General features: G+C 40.3%; 1 protein-coding gene across 1 annotated transcript; it reads left to right on the top strand.

Moving 5' to 3' along the window:
• The first annotated feature begins 2039 nt into the window (after positions 1 to 2039).
• lrrc45 (leucine rich repeat containing 45) lies at positions 2040 to 13227 on the top strand. Its single transcript, XM_017483000.3, has 18 exons — positions 2040 to 2120; positions 4323 to 4605; positions 5039 to 5100; positions 5542 to 5612; positions 6063 to 6241; positions 6477 to 6605; positions 7710 to 7822; positions 7919 to 7977; positions 8260 to 8337; positions 8550 to 8685; positions 9077 to 9154; positions 9238 to 9349; positions 9437 to 9507; positions 9594 to 9686; positions 10823 to 10915; positions 11123 to 11296; positions 11673 to 11820; positions 12458 to 13227. Exons 2-18 carry the CDS (start codon positions 4374 to 4376, stop codon positions 12652 to 12654), a joined length of 2025 nt encoding a protein of 674 aa, XP_017338489.1. The 5' UTR covers positions 2040 to 2120; positions 4323 to 4373; the 3' UTR covers positions 12655 to 13227.
• The last annotated feature ends 78 nt before the right edge of the window (positions 13228 to 13305 follow it).

Here is a 13305-nt window from a genome sequence, read left to right as displayed (position 1 = left end):
TACCAACGGGATTCAAACCCACATGGGCAGTGCACAGTAGAATAGCAGTCCATTGCCTTAACATCTTGTTGACATTGCTCACCCATATGAACTTACATCCCAGACTGTGTAGAAAAAAAGACGTTAAGACACGGGTTATTTGTCACTGTCACCGCTCTGTGGATTGCTTTAACGGACCTCCAGCAGCTTAAGAGCCTACAGTTCCAAAACACGTAGACACGTAATAGATTTTTATGTTTCCAATCCACTCTAGTATTTGATGTAAATACTAAGTAAAGCTCCTGACCTGTATCTGCATCATTTTATGCACTGCACTGCTGCCACATGACTGGCTGATTGGATAATTGCTCAACTGAATGAGCGTTGGTACAGGTGTTCCTATTAAAGTGGCCAGTGAGAGTGACTTGCAAGCTTTTGCAATTATACAGAAAGAAAGCAGGGATGCTGGTTTTAACCAAAATGAAAATGAAATAACGCCAAGACTCCATAACTGAGTTCCTCTGTGTGATTCTTACATTTTTCATACAAATGGACTGTATCTTGACTAAACCTCACTGTGGTGTCCTCTACACTGACCTTCTATGTGTTTGTACCAAACCGCTTCCTGCTTTGTTACATAAATGTATGATTGCACTTCATTAATCCCCAGTTTGTTGCATCGAAGACTATAATACAGGTTTCATGATTATTTTGCATTAAACTCCCACTACTGTTGCCAAGAATGTGACGTAAAGGACAGGTGAGATAAGGACAATGGGAGTGGGCGTGTAGGAGTCAGGTAGGAGTATGTAATGAAATAATAACTGAGTACTTATATAATAAAATGTAGTGAATATGTGGAGAGATGAGCTTTATTGATCAATGGCTGGTCCCAGTTGTCTCTGTGAATACACACTGAGGCTGGATGCTCTTGTGCTAGGAAAAGGTTGAGTAGCTAGATGAGGAATGAAACACCACACAAACTTGGAGTCTGTTAGATTAGCACTGTGAAGACAGCGTTTTCACTTATGGTTTATTTGCCTCTAAACGCTACAGTTTTTTCTATAATAGTCCTCCTAATCTGGGGTTGATGCTGTTTGGCGTTTCATTATTGCTGTTGTTGTACTAAATATAATCATAATGAGTCTTTATTGGTCACGTATACATTACAGCACAGTGAAATTCTTTTCTTCGCATACCCGAACATGTCAGGAAGTTGGGGTCAGAGCACAGGGTCAGCCATGATACAGCGCCCCCTGGAGCTGAGAGGGTTAATGGCCTTGCTCAAGGGCCCGACAGTGGCAGCTTGAACCCCTGACCTTCTGATCAGTAACCGCCAAGCCACCACTGCCCATAATTAAATACCTTGTGAAGATCTTTACGCAGCAAAAACTTGTGAAACAGGCTAATCAAGTGAAATAATCATTGAGTCAAGCTAAGCGTGAGCCTGTTTGTGCAGACAGAGCAACAGACATGGCTGTAGCAATAACCATGTAAGACCAAATGAATGATCCGACTTCTGGACAAATAAGGAGCATACTGATAGCGTTAAAATATAGTTAAAGACAAAATTTGGTGTACAAAGTATGTAGCGAAATCACTTCACTCATGGCTCTGATGGAAGTCTGAGCTCGGTGGTCACATGTTTGATTAATAACACAGCTAGACAATAACATTACTAACTTAAGACAATGAAAGAGCTCAAAGATACCAAAGCCTAAAAGCTGAAAAGAGTTGGCCTGACTACTGAAACTCGTGAGCAAATAAAAGTCTAGTTTAAAAATAGTCCCGTAGACGAGTTTTTGGTCTTCTACCATGATCGTCAAAGATGCTAATAATATTCAGCAGTACTGTGGAAAGAATCATGATGATGATGTATTGTTTGTTATGCGACGATAAGCTATGCAATGTGTAAACGCACTTATGAAAATCAAATATTCATTATTAATAATATATTCCGTAAAAAATCATTTAAAAAAAAAAAGAGCTTAAAAATGGAAAGTTCTGTAGTTAGCACGCGTGCTACACATGGTACTACATTTCCCAGAATTCCGTGCTGCGGATATTACGCTTCTCTTCCTGGTTACGTTTCAACTGTCAAAAGAAACTGGGACGCAGAGATGTGTTTTTTATAATATACGGTAAGACACTTTTATTTACACTTTAAAATTCATTTGGAAATAAAACCTTCCTCTTATGAGCTAAATTTCTAACGATGTTCCGTGTAATTTGTACCATTTTTATCTATCGTAGCGTAGCGAACGGTTTGTTTACATGCAATTGTTTTGAATCGCTAACGAGTATTTCATTTGTATTTTTATTTATTTTATTTTATTTATTTTAAATAATTTTTTGGTTACCTTTTCACTCATGCGAAGCAAAATATAGCTACAAAGCTCACACCTATTAGCTTTGATTTTCTATAAAACTACATTAAAAGCTCACAGTGAAGTCACTATTCAAATTTGAATAGTGTTAGTTCTTTTTTTTTCTTTTTCTTTCTTTTTTTTTTTTTTTACACTTTTTAAAAAAAATTAAAAACATTTTTAAAAAACTTTTTCTCACCAATAAGACGTTCAGACAACAGAAGTCTGTTTCTAAAGGACATTAGGATGCCTTGTAATACACCTCATATTCATACAGGAGACAAACTCCCTTGGTTAACCCCCATCACCATTTACTAACACTGCACCCCACTCAGCTTCCTTCAGTAAGTGCTTTATCCTGGTCAGGGTTGTGGTGGATCTTCAATTCAACTTAACTTTATTTGTCTAGCGCTTTTAAACAATGCTCATCGTCTCAAAGCAGCCTTACGGAAATAGACACATTTTAAATGGATGAATTTGTCCCTAATGAGCAAAGCCAGAGGCCACAAAAAACTCCCTGAGACGACTTGAGGAAGAACACACACACATACACATATTCACACTTAAAGGGTAATTTAATATCTCCCGGCATGTTTTTGGAAGGTGGGTGGAAACCAGAGAACTTGAAAGATTCGTAGCTGGACATGGGAAGAAGGCACGACACAGACAGGAACCCGAACTCGGGATCGAACTGGGGACCCTGGAGCGGTAGGCGGTGATGCTATCGACAACAATCGAGATGTAGATTTAGGCAAAAGTGTGAGGGGGAAAAACTACGAACAGTATGGAAAAGATGTCAAACAGTGTGTGGGAAGGATATTTAGTATGAGCTTGTTGTGAAGGGATACGATTGGACTGCTCCAGGCATTATGATTACAGCAGCAGTTCTCAGAGCTCCTTCAAATGATAAAAACCTATGCTGTGTCTCAAGTCGCCTTCTGTCCGTCCTAAATAGTGTCTGAGATTGAAATTAGCACGTCCCAAATGGCAGTATGTTGCTATGAGTATCCCAAAGGCATCCGGGTGGTCTACTATTTCCGGTAGACCTAGCATACTATTTTCCAGCTAATTGCCCACAACTCCTTGCACGAGGGAGGAGGAGGAGGAGGAGGAGTTTTGTGACAGTTTCTTTGCCGATTTCAAGGGCGCATTTTAGAGAGGTGTAAATGAAATGTGGAAAAATAAAGGAACGGTAAATGAAATGATATGGTGTATATTATATAAGGGATAATGAAGGAGGAAAGGTCGAAATGCAACGAGGAGTTTGTTTACGGTGACGGTGTGTGTTGCGTAACCGGGCAACAACATTATCCTCCGTTACATGACGTGCTCGTACGTCCCAGTACTTACATACTCTTTTGCGCCATACTCAAAAGTATGTACTTTTTCTTCTTTTAGTGCATAGTATAAGTAGGTGAGACGAGACGCAGGGATAGATCTTTCATCTTATTGGTTGCGTGTTTGAAAAGGTCAGCAGAAATTGGGTCAAATCGGAGTTTGAGTGCATCTCCAAGGTGTCAGAATCCAAGCTGCAACCACTGCACAAGTGCAGTTTTGCAACTGATCATCTGTAGGTGGCTTTAGGTACAAATCTCCAAGAAAGAGTGAGGCTTGGGTGTAAACCTTTTTTGGGACATCACAAGCACAGAACGATGAATTAGGCGGGTCCGGAGCTACAGCTGTGGAAGCGGGTCAGGAACAGGTACTGGCGTACATCAGGTAGCAGGAGGGTGTGTATAGATTGACAAAGAGAGAGAGACAGAACAGATTATCAAGTATGCTCTTATCCTGTAGTGGTTTAAAAGGGTGTACAAGAATAAAAAGGAGCACCAGAAGGTACCCCAGCCATGAGGCTGTCACTCCAGTGCCATCAAACCTGAGTGTTCATGTAAAGAAGCGGTGGGTAGACACCATCAAAACATCCCGGTTTACCAAAACTGACACCTCTTGTATTTTTTCCTGCTGCACTGTTTGTAGGTGTGAAAGTGAATAAGACAGCCACACAGGGACGCTTGACTTCGTCCAGCGATGGAGGATTTCAGAAGAACCTACCAGCGGCTGTGTAAGGAAGCAAGTGTGGAGCCCCAGGAGTCGGTCCTGGCTCAGCTACAGGAGGTCCGGGCTGCGACCGGAGGCGCCAAACTGGATCTGAACGGCCAGAGTCTGACAGTAGAGTCGTGCTCCATGCTGGGCAAGACACTGCAGAAAGACACACTTTTCACTGAGCTGATCTTCAGCGACTGCATGCTTAGTGAGGAAGGTGAGTGGTGATGAAGTGAAGATGCTGTGAACCTCAAAATTAATGAATCTGTTAATATTAGATATGATCCTAGTGCTAGCTGAACTTACTCATAGCTCATCTGTGTTCCAGTAGAAATGGAAACAGTACATCTCATACAGATACCCTATGGTTTCTGGTAAAAACAAGGAATTTGCTCCTTTATTTAAAAAAATAATAATAATAAAGCAATAAATTCCAAGAAGCTACAACTGAAATGCTGATGTACAGTGCCTTGCATAAGTATTCACCCCCTATCGAACATTTGGGATCACATGTTGGGCTTGCATATTGTCCTGTGTAGACTTTTTGCATTCAGCCGTATATCGCATCAAGCACATTTGATTCACCCAGGCATTGTGGGAGCAAAAGGTGTGTTGTTTATACCCAGTGCCATCTTTTCTGTCAATCGCAGGCACCAAGCTTCTCCTGAAAGGGCTGTGTTCCAACACCACAGTAAAACTGCTGGATCTCAAGGTAAGGATTGGCTTTTAGAAAATGTTCTTTGAGCATAGTGTTAGTGTACGTTGGGTGACATTTGATCTTCAACAACACTAAACACACCTAAATGCTGTGCAAGAGATATTTAGAGAAGAAAGAGATCACGCTGTCTGTAACAGGCAGACAGCGAAGGAGAAGAACCTGAGCACAACGTGTGAGAATGTCGAGGTCTCTTCTGAAACGTAAGTTCCAGGGGTAAAAAAGACAAACGTGAGAGTGTTCGAGTATTTTTCTCAGGAGAAAAATTTGAGAAGCAGGAGACATAAGCAAAAGATGTGAATGTAGCCTCATTTCTGAATATGATTTTTCTTTCCTCTGGGTGGTCGGTGACCCGACCTTTACCCCTTTACCTGAACTGCTCTGGAAGGATTTGTATTGAAAGGTATAATCTTAGAAAATGTGTCTTTGTGCTATTAGGGAAACAACTTAAGAGGTGGAGGAGCAGAGGCTTTGGGGAAGTTGTTGGTGAGAAACAAGACATTGCAAAGGTGAGTGTTCGTTTGTGTATTTAGTCTTTTCAAAGTCTGTAATTTTTATAGTTTACTTCATATCTGAGCTAAAAATCATTCTTCATTTCCTACTATGTGTGTGTATGTGTGTATATGTATGTGTGTATATGTTTGTGTATGTGTGTGTGTGTGTGTGTATATATGTGTGTGTATATGTGTGTATATATGTGTGTATATATGTGTGTATATGTGTATGTGTATGTCCCTGTGAGTGAGTTGTCACTATAGAAACGATAACGTATCAGAACAGGTATATCACCGAGCGCATTAACCTGTGATTTGCCTACAGTCAGAGCTGCTACTATAAATAGCCTTTGATGAATCAGAATCAAGAAGTTAAGATTAAAATATCATGTTGGATTTTGTGCTGTGTATATTCTGTTGAGGTTTACAGTGCTAGAATATCTCAGTTCATCATCTCGTTTACAGGCTTGTCTTGGAGTGGAATGCTTTAGGGATGTGGGAAGAAGGCTTTTCTGTATTCTGTGAAGGTCTCGCTTCTAATAGTTCCCTCATCCATCTAGACCTGCGCAATAACCAGATCAACCACCAGGGAGCAGCTGAGATTGCTCTGTCCTTAAAAAGGAACTCGGTTCTACGAGAGCTTGGTGGGTGCTGACCACTAGAACCAGTATTCGTCTCTCATCCCTCACCTCTCTCTCTCTCTCTATCTTTATCTCTCTCTAGCTTTCTTTCTCTTACTCTTTCTTTCCATTATTTTACAAAAATAGTGATCTGATTGCTAATAGAGTGCTATTCTCTATATATGTTAAGATATCTTCTCTTTCTCTGATTAACTAAAGTTAACATTTTCTGAATGCATGTTGGACGGGTGTGTGACAGACCTGCGGTGGAATAACATTGGCTTGTTGGGCGGCCGTGCTTTGCTAGAAGCTCTACAGCAGAACCGCACTCTCCTCCAGCTCGAGATGGCGGGCAACAACATCCCGAGCGACATCCTCAAAGCCATCGGTCAGATACCATCGTCTTTGTAGTGCTAACACAGCAAGAAAGACTAAGTGACTGGAGATGTTACCGAATTACCAATTCCCAAATTTCCCTCTGGGGATCAGTAAATGTCAGAAAAGTCAGGAACCAATGAGAGTAAAACCACATGTACTTAATTTTGTAATAATTATTTACAGCATATGGGGCACCTCTGGGGGTTGGGGGTGCGAATTCCACCTCCGCACTGGGTGCGCAGAGTATGCATGTTCTCAGTGTGCTTCGGGGGTTTCCTAAGGATACCTTGGTTTCCTCCAACAGTCCAACGACATGCGTTGTAGGCTGATTGGTATTTCCAAATTGTCCGTAGTGTGTGAATAGGTGTGTGATTGTGCCCTGCGATGGGTTGGCACCTCGTCCAAGGTGTCCCCCGCTTTGTCCCACGAGGCCCTTGGGATACGCTCCAGGCTCTCCTGCGACCCTGTGTAGGATAAGTGGGTATGGAAAATGGATAGATGGATGGATTTACACCATATGCTCTATGCATATATATAATATTATTTATTTTATCTTTTGGGGATTTTGCTGAACATATTTGCTCAACATACTCCCAGTGGTTCCTGACCTTTTGGACACCCTGTATATTTAGAGATGGCACAGAATATTGGTGTTGCGCTGATACCACGAACAAGCAGCGGATTGATTATCAGAGAAAACATATTGGACCCTGTAACAAATGGCAAAGATTGGAGGTGGATTTGGAATTAAATGGAGCTGGAAAGTGATAAAGGGACTTGACTGTTTTTTTCTTTTTTGTTGTTGTTAGGATTGATTTTATTATATTGATACTTGATTATATATCTTTATATTTATAATATAAGTGAAATATTTATAATATGAGTTCAACTGTGAAGTGGTTCAGTTAAAAAACATTTAAAGCTTAATCATTTTTAAAGAAAGCGATATCGGATGGGTATCGGTATCGGCGGACACTCACGGTTTCAGTATCTGAAAAGAAAAAGTGTTATGCCATCTTTAAATATATTAATAGTAGTTATTGTAATATTTTTTTTGCAATGCATTCCTAGATGATTCATACTACATATTTCAGTTTGAATCTTTCCTTTACAGAGCAGTCTGTGGATCACAATGCAGATAGACATTCAACCCGGCGTGAAAACCACAGCAAGACTCAGGTGCTCAGCAAGGAGATCCATATCCTCAAAGAGGAGAAGAACCGACAGGTCAGCGCTGCTGAGAGAAGTAGCTCTAAATTCTCTGGCTTCAAACAGTTTACTTTTCAGGATAAGCTAATAACCCTTTGTCCTGCTTTTGTGCAGTTTCTAAGTCTGATGGAGACCATTGATAAGCAAAGGGATGAGATGGGGAGGAGCAGCAGGTCAGTTATTGCCTTAATGATTTTAAAAGTATTAAAAGTCCATGTTGCAGTGATTAAATGGTGTGTAGCGTTGCCGCCTCGTAGCTCCGTGATCCCCGGGTCGATCCAGAGCTCAGGTTACTGTCTACACAAAGTTTTGCATGATCTCCCTGTGGGTTCCTCTGGGTTCTCCGGTTTCCTCCCATCTCCCAAAGACATTCTGATGCTAAAACACGTGAAGGCAACTGATGGGTTTGTTATTTTTATTATCAAAATAATAGACATTTCTCGTGTCTGATTCAGAACTTCATCAGTACGCTTGGGACAGCTACAGGAAGCTCTGAACGAACGGAAATCAGCCGTGAATTCCCTCACAGCCAAGTAAGCAGGCCACAGACTTTATCCTCTTCCTATGCAGTTCAAATATCTGGATTTTTAAAGAACAATAATAATTATAAAGAATATCTGGATTTTTAAAGAACATTTTATATATTTGAGGTTTCATGGTTCTCCTATTCTCCGAACAGCAAGTTCTTGATATCTAATCAGAGGTGACGTTATTTATTTATTTATTTATTTATTTTGTCATGCAGGTTACAAATGACGGAAGCTGCTCTGGCTCTATCTGAGCAGAAGGTCAATAACCTGGGGGATCTACTGACAAAAACAAAAGTGGAGCGGACTGAACTCATGGACAGGCAATCCAGAGAGTTGAAGAAACAGCAAGAGGTGTTACAGTTTTTTTTTTTTTTTTAATCGTATGCTCAATCTAATTATTTCATAGCGCTGTTGAATTCTCAACTATGATTGGTCAGAAGGTGTTAAATAATTTTTTATAACAACGGCTCTGACAGTAGTGACAGGTGTATTTCAAACTACACGTTTATATTATTGCCTTCAAGTACTTTCTGATATGAAGTAACTGATAACAGGAACTAATTATAGTTAGTTATACTCGTACATGTATTGTACAACATTTTCAATTCTACAGCAGATTATAAATTTTTATTGGAAAAGTTTTGTATCTGTCTGCTTCACACCACAGCACACCCTGTTGTGTTTTATTCCTTATTTTATATATTCTTAGTAATGCTGGTGTTTTTTTTAAATTTATTTTTAGGATCTTGTTCTTCGAGAAGGGAAGCTTTTGAGGGAAGTGAACAGTCTGACTGAGAAGAACCATCAACTGAAGAACAAGGTACAGGGCTTCAGAGGTATCACTGACTTTTAGATATTATTGGGTATAAAGTGAATGTTAACATCTGTGTCCTCTGTGTACAGCTAGAGGAGGCTGAGCGGCGCTGCAAAGGTCAACAAGATCAAATCTTTGAGCTGAAGCAGGAGCTGACCAACTCCACTGCAGAGCTCAAATTACGCCTGTCTCAAGCTGAACGTAGCATCTCTCTCTCTCTCTCTCACACACACACACACATACATGCATTGTAGCCCCTGTATTAACGTTCTTATTTATGTCCTCTAGAACGCTTGGACATGGAGAAGAGAAGATCAAAACAAGCTCTCGAAGACATGGACAGTTTGCGTCAGAAAGAGGTGGTGTTTTATGCGCAGTGACATCGCATCACACACATAAACATGTTCTCAGTATATGTTTCATGAGAGCATGTGTCCTTGTGTAGGTTGATCATGTCAATAAGCATCTGGAGGAGAGTGAGAGAGGTCTACAAGACCGTATTCTCAAACTTGAGGGTCAGCGGATCCAGCTGGAGGAGGTATGATCGACTCACCTTTTAAACCAAATCTATAAATCCTTAGTTTGGTTTGGTCATGTTCTACTTGAATTAATGGTGCATTAGGTAAGATTAGCTGGCTTTTGGAGCCGATGCTGATAACAGTTTGGACGGTCCTTTTCCTCTTTGGCCCGGAGAACACGACGGCTGTGTTGTCCAAAAACTATTTGACTCGTCGGACCACAAAACACAATTACACTGTGCTACTGTCCGTCTCAGATGAGACCGAGCCCAAAGAAGTCGGTGTTTTCTTCTGGACAGTGTTGATGTATGGCTTCTGCTTTGCACAGTAAAGCCTTAACTTGCATCTGTGGATGCAGCGGCGAATGGTGTCGACTGACAAAGGTTTACCAAAGTATTCCCGAGCCCTTGTCAGGATGTCCATTACAGACTCATGACAGTTTTTAAGACAGTGACGTCTGAGGAATTGGTTTTCGGCCTCGCCCTTTATGCACCTAGATTTGACCGGATTCCTCAACCCATTCTTGCTCTTGAAGGTCTAGGCCTTATTTGGAGGCTCCTTATATACTATGATTAGACGATTGCCTCACCTGTTTCACATCACCTTCTTATTTCAACTTCTCTCATCTCGATGAGTCCTAAATTGCCCCTGTCCCAACTTTTTTCAAACGTTTTGCTTGCATCAGTTTCAAAATAAACGTTTATCTTCAAAAAAAAAAAAAAAAACTATGCAGTTGATTAGGTAAAACATCAAATACCTTGTCTTTATACCTTTTTTCGTTTAAATACAAGTCCGATTACATTTACAAATGACTTCTGTTTGTTTTTATGTGCATTTTCCATACTGTCCCAACTTTTTCGGAATTAGGGTTGAATAAAAATTGTTTTAGTGGAGTCACTTCACCAGATAATTTCCGATTGTTTACAATAATACTAAGGCCACAATAATGTGTTTCAGGAGCACTATTATTCATCGTTGTCTGAATTTAATCCGATGTCTCCGCCTACTTTTTTCCCCCATGTACTGCTGAGCTGAGTGAACGAGCGCTAGCTGAAGTTAATTCAGAACTCAAATATTTGACTAAAGACTATACAAAAATGCTAACAGGGATTTTCACCTGCAAATTTGATTTGAGACTCTTTTTTTTTCTACACAGGAGCTAAGCCGAATGAAGGCTGCTATGGTGACCCAGAGGGCTCAAGCAGAAGAGGAGCTTGGGAAAGTGCGTGCACAAGTGCGCCTGGAAGAGGTATGGATCTCTGCTGCTGAGGTATATTTAGAAAAATAGGGACCAGCTATCACACATGCATGATTTGAATGGTTCTTTAAAGCCAGATGTGAGAAATCACTTCAGGATGTATTATATGTATACATATTATAGCATAGTCATAATCAGAAGGATATTATAAATCTTCTTATACGACGGTCAAACGTTGCTCTCTGTATAACCCTGCAGCGGCAGCATTTGAACAGCATGGAGGAGAAGCTACGGAGCACACGTCAGTCACGTGATGAGGCTCAGAGCCACTGCACACAGCAGAAGCAGACCATCACTGAGCTGCACAGCCGAGTAGGCCAGCAGAGCATAGAGCTGGACACCCTTCGGCGTAGGATAGACGAGCTGCAGCAGGTGTGGTGCTGGTGGCAGAACTGCAGTGTAACAGCGCACACATAAACACGGGTGACGGATTAAAGGCAAAACCAAGATCATGTGTATTAGTTCGGTATTGAGCCACCAGAACAGCTTCAAAGCACCTTGGTGTATATTTTTACAAGTCTGTGGAACTGTACTGTAGGCATGAACTCCATTCTTCCAAAAGGTATTTCCTTTAAAGAGACTTATATAAGTGGACATCAGCGTTAAGAATGCCAATAAAGCCATCATCACCTGAAACTGTAACTCACTAATGGCTGTTTATTCCACACAGTGAAGCATGGTGGTGGTAGCATCACGTTATTATCTTCCTCGTGATTCTGTTTTAAAGTCAAACCGTTTTCGCCCACAGGAGCTTGCAGGGAAAGAGCAAGAGAAGTTGGCGGAGGTGACACGGGTAAAAGTAGAGCTGCAGGAGCAGATCGGGCACTTGCAAGCCGAGAGGACAGCACAGAGCGGTCTAAAGGAGAAGATCGCTGCTTTAGAGAGGGAGATAAAAGGTAAAGGCTCACAGATAAAAGTGTATTGCTTTATCTCATAACATACAAACTTTACCATAAATAAAGAGCACATTTGATGTGTATTTAGTTTTTGTTGCCAGATTGATATAGAAATTAAATTGTTCGAACAGCTGAGGAATAATTTTGATTAGAAAGAAAACTGTTTAATTGAGTTTAAAATCTGTCTGTATGTAAGGAAGTAGGCAGCTGTCCGTCCTCATTTTTACTTTTTTTTTTTTATCTTAACGTTGAGTGGATGTGGACTTTGTTATGAGTGCAAACAATAACAAAAACTTAGAGATATACAATTATTTCCCGAGTAAATAATACATTAAAACACAGTTAGTTTTCATTTGCCATTGACACCCAACCATTTTTGTTCGCCTAGCAGGGTACAAGTAATACTTGAATTTTGCTTTTTAAAATTGAACTGCTGGAAGAAACGTGAAAAGTTCAAATCATTAAATCGCAATAAATGAAGTTTAAAACCTATTAACCAATCAGCTGGACACAAAGCTAACAGTGGAATCTGGCAGCCAGACCGTATGACGTGCACAGGCATGAAACCTGTCCAAGGATCATCAGACTGTGTGTCTGAAAGGTTATTTATTCATTTATTTGTATTTTTTTGGAACAGCACTTAGCACCACTCACCGAGAGGCTCTTCTGGACAAAGAAAGTGAGATCTCGTCTCTGCAGGAGCGCCTGCGCCTGCGGGAAGCAGAGATCCAACGTATACACGAGGACGAGGCTCAGAGAGCCAGTTTTCTTCAGAACGCCATCCTCACTTATGTTCAAGGTTCCCGTCTAGGACACTTCAGCCCAAATAAATGACCCTCACCCAATCCATAATCAAGCCTACTTAATTCCTTTACTGTGTCTTCAGTCATTGAGGTCATTTTGAAGCGAGAGTAGTAATAAATTGAGCAGAACGGTCTTGGACGTCTTGAACACTCATCTGAGGGGCTTTTTCAGTTAAAGCCGCCGTCTTCAAACGATTAAAGATTGTAACCCAAGTCCAGTCATTTTGACTTACCATGCAATAACAATATTCCTCTCATTTTAAGCATCGAGTTACAACAATAAATCGCCTGGATAATTCAGATTGTGATGTTTTCAGAAATTAAAATGTTTTTCTAGGCACAAGATATAATATGTATTGAGCTGACTTTGCATATTCTTATCTCGATGTGGTATTGTGTTGTTTTATTAAATATGAACAAACGATTTTTACCTTTTTTTTTTACAAGTAAATCATTTGATCATCGTTTACACTAGCCTTCTGGTATCTCAGGAATAGCAAATTGAAGTAAATCCCAGCACACTTTTCTATGTTTTTTTTTTTTTAACTTGATTTTATTTTATTTGTATGGACTGGTTTTATACAATAAAATTTTGCTAAATAAGTCTCAAATGTAAATTTTCTTGACACCAAAGATAAAATGACACTTTTTGTCATAGTTTTGACATACAGTATATGGTACC

Source organism: Ictalurus punctatus, chromosome 13 (genome assembly GCF_001660625.3).
Source record: "Ictalurus punctatus breed USDA103 chromosome 13, Coco_2.0, whole genome shotgun sequence".
NCBI lineage: Eukaryota > Metazoa > Chordata > Actinopteri > Siluriformes > Ictaluridae > Ictalurus > Ictalurus punctatus.
The sequence above is the reverse complement of the archived record's forward strand: the minus strand, read 5'-3'. Positions and strand labels throughout refer to the sequence as shown.

Coding starts and splice junctions, on each gene's coding strand:
- lrrc45 (XM_017483000.3), top strand. CDS start 4,374: ATGGAGGATTTCAGAAGAACCTACCAGCGGCTGTGTAAGGAAGCAAGT. Junction 6,242..6,476: donor CTCGGTTCTACGAGAGCTTG/GTGGGTGCTGAC, acceptor GGTGTGTGACAG/ACCTGCGGTGGAATAACATT. Junction 9,508..9,593: donor ACAGTTTGCGTCAGAAAGAG/GTGGTGTTTTAT, acceptor GTCCTTGTGTAG/GTTGATCATGTCAATAAGCA.